Here is a 15,271-nt window from a genome sequence, read left to right as displayed (position 1 = left end):
TGTGGTCGGCAGTGCGGATACACCCGATGAAAAGGTTTCTGCGGACTCTTCCTCTCCTTGGGGTCGTGACACTGTTACTGTTCCTGGCTCAGAAACACCTACCGAAATCGAAGGAACAACGCTAGGTCGACCTGTGATACCAGATGCTAGGGATATTTCTGTGGTCGGTATGGCAGAAAATGCTGGTGGATGTGCTGTCGGTCCCCCGGGTGGCAATGATTCTCCGGGTGATGAAAACACGGAAACCCCAGTTGGGAACGTTTCAGTAACTCCTGGAGGAACTGAAACTGTTGGTTGCCCTGGAGGCCCAGATGGGAAAGATTCATGAGTTAACGGGGTACCAGAAGCACCTGAAGTGATAGTAGTAGGGAACCACCCCCCCGGAAAAGATGGACTACCAGTCACTATTCCTGTCTCCGGCACGCCCACTGAGGATGAGGGAATCACATTAGTTGGTTCACTCGGAGCCCCAGATGGCATCAACGCCTCGGTTGTTCGGATAATGGAAACACCAGACGGAAACGTGCTAGTTTCTTCCTGAGGGAAGGATGGCGGTTTCGTTGTTCCTGTCTCAGGCACAGAGACGCCCAATGACACTGAAGGAACAACAGAAGATGGTTGCCCAGGTAAATTGGATGGGAAAGATACCTCAGTTCCAGGAACCATTGAGGCGCCGGATGGATATGTACCTGTTTCCTCCTGTGGGAAGGCAGTCGGACTGGTAGGTCCCATCTCTGGAACTGAGACGCCTACTGAGACTGACGGAACCACACTTCCAGGGTGCTCCGGTTCACTAGGCTGCAACGACACCTCAGTGGTTGGCGCAACGGAACCACCAGACGGAAATGAGCCAGTTGCCCCTTCCTGCGGAACAGAGGGTGGACTGCCTGTAGCTGTTTCGGACGCCAAAACATCGAATGACATTGAGGGAACAGTGTTAGTGGGTTGCCCCGGCACTTTTGACGGCAATGATACCTCAGTTGTCGGAAAAACGGATATGCCAGAAGGAAATGTACCAGTGCTCCCTTCCGGGGGAAAATGGGAAGTACTGGCAGTTGCGGTCTCTGGTGCTGAAACGCCTACAGAGACTGAAGGAACAACAGAAGGTTGCCCAGGTACACCAGATGGCAGGGGCAGCTCAGTTGTGGGAACGACGGACACTCCAGAAGGAAATGTACCAGTGACTCCTTCCTCAAACGATGAGGAGCTGGCTGTGGCTGTCTCTGGTAAAGAAACGCCTACTGACAGAGCGGGAACAACGGCAGTGGGTTGTCCTGGTCCACTTGGTGGCAGTGGTACTTCTGTTGGAACAACCGAGACGCCAGATGAAAATCCACCTGTGCTTTCTTGAGGCAAGGATGGTGGACTGGCTGTGGCTGTTTCCGGCACAGAAACGCCTACTGACACCGAGGGAACTACAAGAGTAGGTTGTCCTGTAACCCCAGATGGCAGCGGCACCTCTGTTGTAGGAACAGCAGACATGCCAGACGGAAATGTAGCAGTTGCGCCCTCCTGAGAGAAAGATGGACTGGCTGTTGCTGTCTGTGGCAGAGAAACGCCGACTGACATTGACGGAACAAATTCAGTGGGCACGGCCGATGCACCTGATGGCAATGATACCTCAGTTGTAGAAGCGATGGTGACACCTGATGGAAAAGTGCCTGTGCTTTCCTGAGGGAAAGATGGCGGACTTGCTGTGGCTGTCTCCGGCACAGAAACACCTACTGACACTGAGGGAACAATGACAGTAGGTTGTCCTGTCACACCCGATAGTAGTGGAACCTCAGTTGTGGTAACGATAGAAACGCCAGAGGGATATGTGCCAGTGATTCCTTCTTGAGGAATTGATGGTGGAGTGGCTGTGGCTGTCTCTGGCACAGAAACACCAACTGACACTGAAGGCACAACGGCTGTGGGCTGTGCCGGAATATTTGACGGCAATGACACCTCAGTTGTGGTGTCAATGGAGACGCCTGACGGGAAAGTACCTGTACCTTCTTCAGGAAAAGACGGTGGATTGGCTGTGACTGTTTCTGGCATAGAAACGCCTACTGACATTGAGGGGACAATGGCAGTCGGTTGTCCCGGAATATTTGATGGCAATGATACCTCAGTAGTCATGCCGACAGAGGCACCTGACGGGAAAGTGCCTGTGCCTTCTTGAGGGAGAGATGGTGGACTCGCTGTGGCTGTCTCTGGCACCGAAACTCCGACGGACACTGAGGGGACAACTGCAGTAGGTTGCTCTGGTACACCAGATGACAGTGGCACCTCAGTTGTGGTTATGACCGAGACCCCCGACGGATATGTGCTAGTGATTCCTTCCTGGGGGAAAGATGGGGGACTGGCTGTGGCTGTCTCTGGCACAGAAACACCAACTGACACTGAAGGCACAACGGCTGTGGGCTGTGGCGGAATATTTGATGGCAATGAAACCTCAGTGGTCATGCCTATAGAGGCACCTGACGGGAAAGTGCCTGTGCCTTCTTGAGGGAAAGATGGCGGACTTGCTGTGGCTGTCTCCGGCACAGAAACGCCTACTGACACTGAGGGAACAATGACAGTAGGTTGTCCTGTCACACCCGATAGTAGTGGAACCTCAGTTGTGGTAAGGATAGAAACGCCAGACGGATATGTGCCAGTGATTCCTTCTTGAGGAATTGATGGTGGAATGGCTGTGGCTGTCTCTGGCACAGAAACACCAACTGACACTGAAGGCACAACGGCTGTGGGCTCTGCCGGAATATTTGACGGCAATGACACCTCAGTTGTGGTGTCAATGGAGACACCTGACGGGAAAGTACCTGTACCTTCTTCAGGAAAAGACGGTGGATTGGCTGTGACTGTTTCTGGCACAGAAACGCCTACTGACATTGAGGGGACAATGGCAGTCGGTTGTCCCGGAATATTTGATGGCAATGATACCTCAGTAGTCATGCCAACAGAGGCACCTGACGGGAAAGTGCCTGTGCCTTCTTGAGGGAGAGATGGCGGACTGGCTGTGGCAGTCTCTGGTACAGAAACTCCGACGGACACTGAGGGGACAACGATTGTCGGTTGTCCCGGTATATTTGACGGCAGAGATACTTCAGTGGTAGAGGCTATGGAGGCACCTGATGGTAAAGTACTTGTGCCTTCATGAGGGTAAGACTGCGGATTGGCTGTGGCAGTCTCCGGTACAGAAACGGCAACTGACACAGAGGGAGTAACGGCAGTGGGTTGTCCGGGAAAGCCAGATGGTAGTGCTACCTCAGCTGTGGGTACAATAGAAACGCCGGACGGAAATGTTCCAGTCATTCCTTCCTGAGGGAAAGGTGGAGAACTGACTGTAGCTATTTCTGGTTCAGAGACGCCCAAAGAAACCGAAGGAATAGAACTCGGTTGCGCCGATATACCAGAAGGCAGGGGCACCTCAGTTGTGGGTACAATAGAAACCCCAGACGGGAATGTTCCAGTTATTCCTTCCTGAGGGGAAGACGAAGGACTGGCTGTAGCTATCTCTGGTTCGTAGATGCCTAAAGAGACTGATGGAGCAAAACTTGGTATTCCCCATATACCAGATGGTGGCGTTACCTCAGTTGTGGGGACACCGGAAACCGCAGACGGAAGTGTTCCAGTGATTCCTTCCTGAGAGAAAGATAGTGGAGTGCCTGTAGTTATCTCAGGCACAGAGACACCTAACGAAACGGAAGGAACCGAAATAGGTTGCCCCGATATACCAGATGGCAGTGGCTCCTCAGTTGTGGGTACAATGGAAACCCCAGAAGGGAATGTTCCAGTGACTCCCTCCTGAGGGGAAGATGGAGGACTGGCTGTAGCCGTCTCTGGTTCGGAGACATCTAAAGAGACTGAAGGAACAGCAGTTGGTAGTTTGGATATGCCAGATGGCAGCGGAACCTCAGTTGTAGGTTCAATAGAAACCCCAGAAGGAAATGTTTCACTGATTCCTCCATGAGGAAAAGATGGAGGACTGGCTGTAGCTGTCTCTGGTATTGAGACGCCCAATGATACTGAAGGAGCAAGACTGGGTTGTCCCGATATACCAGATGGTAGTGATAGCTCAGTTGTGGGCACCACGGAAACCCCTGAAGGAAATGTTCCAGTGATTCCTTCCTGGGCGAAAGATGGGGGACTGCCTGTGGCTGTCTCGGGCACAGACACGCCTACAGATACTGAAGGAACAGAAATGGGTTGCCCCGATATACCAGATGGCAGTGGCCCCTCAGTTGTGGGTACAATAGAAAACCCAGACGGGAATGTTCCAGTGACTCCCTCCTGAGGAGAATATGGAGGGCTGGCTGTAGCTGTCTCTGGCACTGAGACCCCTAAAGTGACTGAAGGAGCAAGACTGGGTTGTTCCGACATACCAGATGGAAGTGATACCTCAGTTGTGGGCACCACAGAAACTCCTGATGGAAATGTTCCGGTGATTCCTTCCTGAGGGAAAGATGGGGAACTGCCTGTGGCTGTCTCTGGCTCCGAGACGCCTAGAGAGACTGAAGGAACAGAAATAGGTTGCCCCGATATACCAGATGGCAGTGGCACCTCAGTTGTGGGTACAATGGAAACCCCAGAAGGGAATGTTCCAGTGACTCCCTCCTGAGGGGAAGATGGAGGGCTGGCTGTAGCTGTCTCTGGTACTGAGACACCTAAAGTGACTGAAGGAGCAAGACTGGGTTGTTCCGACATACCAGATGGAAGTGATACCTCAGTTGTGGGCACCACGGAAACCCCTGATGGAAATGTCCCGGTGATTCCTTCCTGAGAGAAAGATGAGGGACTGCCTGTGGCTGTCTCTGGAACAGAGACGCCTAAAGAGACTGAAGGAACAGAAATGGGTTGCCCCGATATACCAGATGGAAGTGGAACCTCAGTTGTGGGTACAATGGAAACCCCAGAAGGGAATGTTCCAGTGACTCCCTCCTGAGGGAAAGATGGAGGACTGGCTGTAGCCGTCTCTGGTTCGGAGACACCTAAAGAGACTGAAGGAACAGCAGTTGGTAGTTTGGATATGCCAGATGGCAGCGGAACCTCAGTTGTAGGTTCAATAGAAACCCCAGAAGGAAATGTTTCACTGATTCCTCCATGAGGAAAAGATGGAGGACTGGCTGTAGCTGTCTCTGGTATTGAGACGCCCAGTGAGACTGAAGGAGCAAGACTGGGTTGTCCCGATGTACCAGATGGAAGTGATAGCTCAGTTGTGGGCACCACGGAAACCCCTGAAGGAAATGTTCCAGTGATTCCTTCCTGGGCGAAAGATGGGGGACTGCCTGTGGCTGTCTCGGGCACAGACACGCCTACAGATACTGAAGGAACAGAAATGGGTTGCCCCGATATACCAGATGGCAATGAAACCTCAGTTGTTGGTACGATGGAAACCCCAGATGGGAAGGTTCCAGGGACTCCCTCCTGAGGGGAAAATAGAGGACTGGCCGTCGGCGTCTCTGGTACTGATACGCCGAAAGATACTGAAGGAGCAGAACCCGGTTGTCCCGATATACCAGTTGGCAGCGGTACCTCGGTTGTGGGCACCACGGAAACTCCAGACGGAAATGTGCCAGTGGCTCCTTCCTGAGGGAAAGACAAGGGACTGGTTGTGGATGTTTCTGGCACAGAAACGCCAGGTGACGCTGAGGATACGAAACCAGTGGTCTCAGCCGACGCTTCTGAAGGAAATGATGCCTCCGTTGTCGGAACAACGGAGGCGCCTGAAGGAAATGTACCAGTAGCTTCAGTAGGGAGAGACGGCGGACTGGCTGGGGCAGTCCCTGGGATAGAAAAGCCTGGTGACACAGCGGGAGCAATGGCAGTAGGTCGCCCTGGTCCACTAGGTGGAAATGGGACCTCCGTTGTCGGAATGAATATGGGTCCTGAAGGAAATGTCGCTGTTACCTCTCTCTGCGGGAAAGATGGTGGGCCAGCTGTCCCGGTCTCTGGCTGCGAAACGCCAAGTGAAACTGATGGAATAACAGTAGGTTGACCCGGAATGTTAGACGGCATGGGAAGTTCAGTGGTTGGAAGAAAGGAGATTCCTGAAGGAAAAGAGGGTATACTTTCTTTGAGAGCGGCGGAGGGTGGGGTTCCATTTATCGTTTCTGGTACTGAGACACCCATAGAAAGTGTTGGGACGAAATGTGTAGGTAAACGGGACACTTGAGATGGGAAAGGTATTTGAGTTGTTGGAAGTCCAGGAACACCAGTGAGCTGTGATATGCCTGTTGGTGGGTTAATGGATGCTCCAGGAGGGAACGTAGCCGTAGGTTCTTGTGGGAACAACGATGTAAGAGCTGTTCCGAACTCCGCTGGTGAGGCGCTCCCAGTGATGGCCGGTGTGATGCCAGTGGAAGCGGTTGATGTTCCAGGTGATACCTCGACTTCAGTTGTTGGTGCAAATGAGCCGGCTGGCAGAGATGGACGAGTCGTCTCTTGTTGCGGAAGCAAGGTGAACTCTGTTGGGTACTCTGTCATTTCCCCTGGGAACGGTGTAAAGGGCGTGGTAGCCCCTTGCTCTGGGGTCACATTGGGGAAGTGCTTGAGGGTTCGCAAGGTTGTGGAACCAACGCTGTACCATGGTCCTGGCGTTTCTTCAGTGAGCGGCGTGAGAAGGGTTGAAGCAGAGGGCACAGTGGTCATGCCTGCGTGGTGTGAAGCATTTGTCAGTCCGGATATTTTTCAAATCTTTGCAATACATGGTCAGCATGATAGGATGATGGCGAATGCGACTGCGATTGAGCATTAAGCCTGTATTTGCTAGAAGCTGCAGAAAAACGAAGAGATGGAAAGTTTTACAACGCTTGCCACTCGAAGGGGTGATAAATTACGTTTTATCCATTACTGCCTGATTTATTTTCTTTATACAAACTAGAATTACGAAGTGCGCCTTGGAATTACCTGCTTTTGTTTCTGGAGCGCTGTTTTTGTTATCCACTTATTATTCACACTCGGCCCGGTTTAACGGCGGCTTTGTATAGGACTGGAGCTGACACGTTTTTGTTTGCGGCGGCGTTGTGTTTGAGCTTCTAGAATGACGAGGGCTGAGGAAGGCTTTTAGTAACTTCAATTAGAATATTTCTACTGAGGTTGAAGTGCTATCGCCATTTTCTGTCCTTCAAAAGAGCCTTAAAACTTCTGACGCCATCTGTTCGCCTTCATGCATTCAAAATCATCGAACTGTCTATTTCATATTGCGCTTCTATGTTATACGGTCCTTTCAGTGAGGTTAGCAAGATCGAGTTTGCAGAGAAAGTTTTCTTAGATCTGTTTTTAGCGTGAATACGCACAAGTTTGCCACCAGTAATGGAAAGAACTAGTTTATCGCCTGAAATTTTGCTATTATTTAAATCATATACATTAACTAAACTAAACTGAACTAGTTTCTTTTTCGTATGGTTATGCGACCTCATAAAGGAATGCAGGAACTACTAGTCTCCTCCGATATATACTGTTGCAGTGATATGTGTCGTGAGGCTTCCTAAACCAGTGGACAGAATCCTTGCTGCGCGGCAAATTCGTGTTCTGCAGAGTCGCGTTGAGATTGTAACCAGTGAAGGGGTAACGGGAAGCCTAAAACTGGATAAGATGCGTGCGAACAGAATGTGGTTAGGAAGGTTGCTTAGAGAACTTGAAACGAGTTTGACATTACTAGAAGAAAAACGCCTCTTTTCTTTTTCACCAGCAGACAGCGTGAATAGTATGCAGCCTCTTCCTCTGCATTCGGAATAAACGTTACTTCTTGGTACCATGACCTTAAGAAAACAAAACAAAAATAATCGTATGCTTGTCTCTCCGCGGTAACAAGCCTTGAGAGTTTAGCTAGAGAGCCTACATGTGAGGTGCGCAACATGTAGGCTCCCTAAGTTTAGCGGTTTAGTGGCGCCATCTGTCTCCTGCAACGTGTACCGTCCAATTTACCGGCGTAATGCGTCGGATTTAAATCGGGCTATTGACATACCTTCCTCTGGGAAGAGAGGATTCTCTGTCGTCGTCAGGGGGAATTCGTTCGTTGGTACCGTCTCAAACGGAGATATTGTGGTCGTGGGGTGCTTCCTCTCGAAGGCACACTTGTCGGTACCTGCGTGGTTGAAGGACGGGTGTGTTATCAGAACAATGGTATTGATAAACGGAATGCTTACTGCAAAACAGGAGGTGTAGGCAAGGTACTGTACATGTTGCAGTAGTGTGGGGTGTCAAGCGGGAAGTTTTTGTTTGAAAAAGATCCCCCCTCCCTCCTCTTTCCCGCCTATTTCTTGCCCTGGAAATTAAAATGAAAAAAAAAACTGCACTCTACATATAACAGCACGTTCCGCTCTACCTATTCAACCACCCCGTCCTAGAGCTGACCACCTATACGCACCTGGCAGTAGAAGCATTTTTGCTTTTCCCGGTAAGTTATTCAAGCTTCGTAAGTGGGGCTTCTTTCAAGTCTTCAAACTAACAATTACCAAGAAATTAGACCGATGTGAAGCAAAAGGTCCTGCTGAGCTCGCTTTAGGGAGCTGTCAACAATAATCTCAGTGTTTTGCACTCGGAAAAAAAGCTAAATTGCAGTTTTTTTTTCTTGAATGAGAGGTTCAAATTACATAGGACACTCTATATAAAAAGATTCCTTCTTCTGCTGTACTGCGAGAAATTTGTCCAGCGGAAGCACGAGGTTTTAAAATGGCGGCGTCCAGACTAATCTCGACAAGACTGTCCGTTAATTCTTGTGAAGACGGTCTCTGTGGTACTTAAAATAGATAGAAGGTATTGAATCGCGGGACGATAGTTCCTCATCATCCTCATCAGCATAACCACGTGCACTGCAGGAAGACGACTTCCCCCATATCCCACCAATTAACCCTGTCCTGTGCCTGCTCTAGCCACCTTATCTCCGCAAACTGCCCAATCTCCTCCGCGTAACTAGCATTCTGCCGCCCCCAGCTGCTCTTCCCTTCTCTCGGCATCCAGTCCGATACCCTTACCGACCATCGGTTATCTTGCCTTCGAATTACATGCTCTGCCGTTGCGCATTTCATCTTGATTTCGACTGGAGTATCATTAACTCGTGTTCGTGCTCCGACCAGTTCTGCTCTCTTCCTGCCTTTTACCGTTGCAATATAATTGTCGTTTACATAACTCGCTGCACTGCCCTCGATAACGAAAAAAAAAACATCCTATTCGTTAGCTTCCAAGTTTCAGCCCCATTGTTGTACACCGCTAAGATACAGCTGTTATACACTTTCCTCTTAAGGAATAGTGGTAAACTGTCATTCATCATCTGAGAGTAACTGCCATATTCTTATTCTCCACCACATTCTTGTTCTCTTGCTTTACTCTCGGGGCATGGATCTGAGGTCACTACCTGCCCTAAAGAGATGTATTCCGTTACCACTTCCAACGCTTCGCTGCCTATCATAAACTGCTGTGCCCTTCCGAGACTGTGACTATTGCTTGAATTTTCTGCATATTCATTTTCAATCCCACACCTCTGCTTTATCTGTCTTGGTTCTCGATCACGCCTTGCAAGTCGTCCCCTGAGTCACTCAGTAATTTATGCCATTAGCGAATCGCAGATCACTGTTTTTTGTGCATTAACGTTATCCCCAAATCTTGCCAATCCGCACTTTTGGACGCCTCCTGTAAACACGCAGTGAATAGTATTGGAGAGATTGTGTTTGCCTGCCTAGCAGCCTTCTCGACTAGGATCTGTGCTGGCACTGAAGCTGCTATAGATATTTTCAAGTGTTTTCATATTTCGCTCTCCTACACCACGGTACTATAATGCATACCTAACTGCTGAGGTTTCGACAACGCGCAATATATAATTTATATTGCAGCCTATATGTAGACACCCCCCCGTATATATAGTTTACATTCTGCGCACTTCTCTAATACCTGATTGATAGTATGAAATGGAACATCCTTTACAAAGGCCAACCTAGACCCTTTGCTAATTGAAGGTTTCTACGGCTCCATTAATAATTACCTTAGTAAATAGGCAACTGACAGTAAGCTGATCTGATATGTCTGTTTATTTCAAGTCATTGGCGGCCCCCTTCCTGTAGACTAAGATTATGGTATCGTTCATCCAAGATTCCGATGCGTTCGAGGCGATGAGGCGCTGCGTATACAAGGTGGCCGTTGTTTCTAGCACTAGCTCCCCACCATCTTGCAGCACAAACGCAGTTACCAGAACCTCAGCAGCTGCTTTCGCCATTTGCACTGCTTCTAAGGCGTTCTTTACTTCATCTTTTGTTACCGACAGAATGCCCAGTTCTCCTGCCTACTTCATTATTGTTTGGTTACTTCGGGCACTAAGGGTTGAACGATAGCTATGAGCCGCCAAACAAAGTTAGAACTGATTAGGCCAGCGTCAGCCACCCTTTTTGTTTCCGCTACCAACGGAAATGGCGTGTGGAGCGCCGTCGCGCCCACGTAACGAACGCGGACGCTGAGGTCAGACATAAATCGCGCGACAGCGACAGCGAGTCGGGCCAGCGCGTCGCAGTCTCGTCGTTAGGCCTGCTTTCGGTCGTAAAGAAATAAGTGGGAAGCGGAAAATGCTTTCCCACGAGCCGCCCACGTCGAGCGCGTATATAGACGACTTGGCAACCCTCGTCCGAGCCGAGGCGCCGGGGTCACGCGTGGCCCATATTTTAACGGAGATCGTGCCTCACTTATGTCAACCGGTGCCGAACGGGGCCGAAGAGGCAACAACCGCGCGGAAACCGCGTCAGTGTGGCTCCCTCTACGGCGGCGCGCCTCACAGACTGCACCTGTGTGTTGTGACTCGAAGAAGGCGCCTAACGTCACCGGAAGCATCTGTGCCACGCGTTTATTATACACACGACTGTCACCGGCGTTGCCGACTGAGGCTGAAGCGGCGCTGACATTTTGTCTGCATAACCGACGCGCCAGTCACGTGAACGTATTAACCACAGCTGTATATCTACAGCGGTCTGCTAATGAGCACGAGGTCGGGGTTTCGATTCCCTAACACGATGGCCGCATTTAGATGGAGGCGAAGTGCAAAGGACACAATCTTGTGCTCGGCGAAGTGTACGTTAAGGAACCTCCGGTGTTGAAATTCAATCGGAGCCCTCCACTACGGCGCCTTTTGGCACCATCGTGTGCTCGGCGAAGTGCACGTTAAGGAACCTCCGGTGTTGAAATTCAATCGGAGCCCTCCACTACGGCGCCTTTTGGCCCCATCGTGTGCTCGGCGAAGTGCACGTTAAGGAACCGCAGGTGTTGAAATTCAACCGGAGCCCTCCACTACGGCGCCTTTTGGCACCATCGTGTGCTCGGCGAAGTGCACGTTAAGGAACCTCCGGTGTTGAAATTCAATCGGAGCCCTCCACCACGGCGCCTTTTGGCACCATCGTGTGCTCGGCGAAGTGCACGTTAAGGAACCGCAGATGTTGAAATTCATCCGGAGCCCTCCACTATGGCGCCTCTTTGTCTCCTGTTTTTTGCACGCCCTCCTCCATTCCTTCCCACATGGTGCGGCTGAGATGTCAGCGAGAAGCCAGACAGTTGCTGAGCCTTTAATCTCCCCAACAACAGTCTTCCTTTTTTTTTTTCACGCGGCATGCTGATGCTGCTCGCGATAAGTTCATGAAGTCAATGAAGGGGGGTCGAGCGTATTTGAAATAAAGATGAGATATGTTATACTCATTGCGCTCTTTGATTATTGCCTGTACGCCTCCGTGTACAAGCAGGGAGCCTTCGGCAAACCTTTTGTAACTTTTTGGGCCCCTACTCCATTAACTAAGTGTCAGCCTGACACATATTAAGGGAACAGAACACTCTGCACTGGGACATCAACGAGTATTGCCATAATAACAGTAGCGTACGAAACACATGCGTCGATGCGAAGGGTGCTCGGTGCTTTCCTGCAGGGAGATCCTCTGCATAAAGATATACTTACACAGACTGTACGACTTCTCTCACAAAGTACAGTCGCGATTAGAAAAAAGATCAGCGCAAGTGATCAATCACTAAAGCGAAGTAATCTCCTCTCCAGGTGCCGCGGTTCACGAAAACGGCAACAGAGTGGAAGGCCTTCCCCAACTCTCAGCCTTGCAGGAGGTTTAGCAGGAAGTCAATGCTTGCAAATAGTTCTATTTTTGTTTTCTTTTATTCCGCCCAGCCGGTCGTCGCTCGCTTGTGCTGATTTTTTTTTACTCGCGACTGTACTGCACGCTACAGTGGCGGTTGCTCAGAAGTGGAGGCTCTATTTTAGCGCGTGGTTGAAATAGAGAAGTACAAAGAGAAAAGGTGGGCAAATTAACTAGAAGACGGTTCCGATAGGCTAACCCCACCCGGGGAAAGAGGATAGAAGCAGGAGTAAGCCGAAGAAGAGGCACGTTAATAAATACTGGAAACAAATGGGATGCAGTGGAACAAATTATAATCAAGAACATGTTAAGGACATTCGTACGGATAAATTATTATCTCTGGCTTTGTGGTCTGAGTTTGCGCTATGTTCATAATGAGCGCTGCGTCTAACAGAGCCTCTTATTGCAAGACCTGGGCACCCCAAGTGGGGAAGTGAAATGGAAAACACCTCTTCCTGCGACATTTGTCCCTTTTCGTGTTAAGTAAAGAATGATAATCTTGTCACAGTTAAACTATTTCCCGCCCGGTTATCCGGATCGCCGAGATGAATCAACTTGTCTCTGGATATCGTTTTTTTTCTGCGCTGCGCTGTAGACATTTTTTATCCATCACCAAATATCTGCAGCGCACTTTGGCTCTGTGATCAAAACAGAAGGAAGATGGAAATGTTCAAGGGGTGCCAATAATATTTTCCTCCGGATTTCTCGTGTAGTATAGCTGAACTGAAAGGCGTTGCATTGGTGTGGAAGTCTGGAATGTCCTTTTTCTGAGGAGAACGGAACGTCTTGATATTGTCCCCATTGATATTGTCCTCCTGCTTGGGCCTACTGCAGGCCTGCAGTATGTTCTAAATAAATAAATAAATAAATTAGAGGCGGCGCACTTCTGACTCGATGCACTAATCTGTGCATATAACGTCGCAGATGAATCAGAGCAAGATGTTCTGCCTCTCACTCATCTCGTGGCATTGAACTCCTGGCTGCTTCCCAACTATATGAAAAATGTGAGCGGTGCGTGTTTCCCATTCAACGACCAGGTGAGCAATGCAGTTAGCCGACGGTGAAGTCACAAGCCGTCTTTATTCTTCTACGAATGTGTGCAGAGGAAAACACCGGTGACGCACACTATGGACTCTTTCTAAATGCAATTTTCGATAAAGTGATATTCGAATTTTCTCTTGAACGTATTATATATTTAATTTCCGTGACCTCATTAACACATTTAAAGCTGCAAAGTTTAACGAGCGCTGCTTCGGTATAAAATACGGCGTGTTACCACAGCAATTCGAGTGATACTTACTGCTTATATAGAGAAGGAACCAGCTCAAGGCGCGGGATGATACAAGAAGGCACACCCACACACTCCACCACTGGACTTACAACTAATTAGCTGCAAGTCTAGTGGTTGCGTGTGTGTTCGTGCGTGCCTTCTTGTCTCGTGATGTCTCATCTTCGCGCTGGTTCCTTCTTTCAATAAGTTATGAAGTAGTCGCCACAGCGATTCACGTTTCTGCAATACTTACTGCTGCCTCGTTCAAAGGTGCATCTGAAGGAGTTGCTGGCGTCCTTGCCGTCTCGGAAGACTACCGCGGCGTAGTTGTACGTCAGCTCGAGGCGCTGCCTACCGGGCACATTGCTGTCGCAGTACCTGCAAAACATCCGAGGATTCTCTACGTGGCCACACCAACACGCTCGCGTGCTAGTCGGTGCTAGCGGAGCAATGGAATTCGGCTAATGTCACACCTGGGAGGAATGTAGGCTGGTCGGCATCTTCGCTCTTTGTGATAGTTTACCCGAGGCCCGCGATTTTGCCTGTCCTTATACAAAATTTTGACCACAGGCTGCCGTCATATATGGTCATACATGAGTTGCGATTGAGGCACATTTAGTGCTGGCTTCATTTGAAGCTTATTTGATTCGATTTGCATTTTTCCTGTTCAAATCGTACGAGACAAACATTCGCTTTTAATCCTAGTTTTATAAGTGTTTCGAGTTTTTTTTTTTTCGTCTTTTGGCCGCGGTTTTCTTGCTCCCTTTTTGCCTTTTGTTCAACACATTTAGCCTTTTTTTACGTGTTTTTTATTCGCCTTCGACGCAACCATTTGCTCGTTTGGCTCTCTGCAAGACATAACACGGCGCAGTAGCCAAGGGTCATGATATACTTTTTCAAAGGCGACATCACTGGAAACCCTCCCACGGATAGAGGCGTCCGATCTGCCCACTACGACGGATTTCATGTGCCTATTCTTGCACCTAGGTTTGACGCAACGGATAAGCTGCACAACCGTCGCCTCAATACAGTAGCCCCTGGGCTATGCTTTCGTACTCCGCCTAATTTACTGTGACGTGAATCAAATTACTCTGGTGTCTGCGGCTCGGTGTTACTTTTACAAAGCATTACTCATTCCGTATTGACTTGGCCGGGAGCGTCTGTGTTGATTATGGCTCTGAGGAGAAAATCAAGCATGTTCTGTGTGAATGTCATGTATTTAGCACCGATAGACATAAGCAGACCTGTGTTCTGGGCGGCTTCAGTCCTCGCCTTCAGACAGAGGTTAAGATTCCCCATCTACAGCCGCAGCAGTCGACGGCCCACAGAGCCTACAAAACACTGTTCAGCAAGCAGAGGGCGCCAGGCTTGTATGACAGATTGTGATTGTGTTCTTCACCACTTCCCCTTTTATATTCCCTCATCCTTCTCCCCCATCGCAAGGTAGCCAACAGGATCATTCTTCTGGTTAGCATCTCTGCCTTCCCTCCTCCTCTGCGAGGTCATGCGAAGTTATTTTCATTGTGTTGTGTACTCTTGAGTCCCTGCTGATTATCTACTTCTTTTATCTGCTATAATCTACTTCTTTTACTCAGATTTTCTACTCCTAAAGTTTTTGCGGTTTTTGTTCTTGGTTCTGTTGCCTTTTTGTATTTGGGTCTTCGTGCTTAATTCTCACATTATTTTGTGTTCTGGTCCTCCGTACAAATGTATTCATATAAAATTTGTTTTTTGTTTTGCCAGTTGTCTTTGTCATGTGCGCCTTGCTGTCATTCGGACATAAAAGTTGAAAGCTCAGAGGAACCATGCATGGTCTTCTCCTTCGGCTTGTCCGTAGAGTTATTTTGTGATTGTTGATCAAAATACGGACTAGCCCAACATCAAGCGTTAGTAGATCTGTGAC

The 15,271-nt window shown here is 49.2% G+C and overlaps 1 protein-coding gene across 1 annotated transcript in view; it reads right to left on the bottom strand.

The window, feature by feature from the left end:
* The window catches only part of LOC149335018 (uncharacterized), a 97,340-nt gene that overhangs the window by 2,356 nt on the left and 79,713 nt on the right, over positions 1 to 15,271 (bottom strand). The window contains exons 16-21 of the mRNA XM_089553695.1: positions 13,622 to 13,746; positions 7,952 to 8,071; positions 3,651 to 6,635; positions 1,243 to 3,488; positions 690 to 864; positions 123 to 299 (exon numbers count right to left, since the gene is read on the bottom strand). Coding sequence (XP_089409821.1) covers positions 123 to 299; positions 690 to 864; positions 1,243 to 3,488; positions 3,651 to 6,635; positions 7,952 to 8,071; positions 13,622 to 13,746 — 5,828 coding nt within the window. The remainder of the gene's footprint in view (positions 1 to 122; positions 300 to 689; positions 865 to 1,242; positions 3,489 to 3,650; positions 6,636 to 7,951; positions 8,072 to 13,621; positions 13,747 to 15,271) is intronic.

This window comes from Amblyomma mixtum, chromosome 7 (genome assembly GCF_055824585.1).
Source record: "Amblyomma mixtum isolate Tamu chromosome 7, ASM5582458v1, whole genome shotgun sequence".
In the NCBI taxonomy this organism is placed as follows: Eukaryota; Metazoa; Arthropoda; class Arachnida; order Ixodida; family Ixodidae; genus Amblyomma; species Amblyomma mixtum.
The sequence above is the reverse complement of the archived record's forward strand: the minus strand, read 5'-3'. Positions and strand labels throughout refer to the sequence as shown.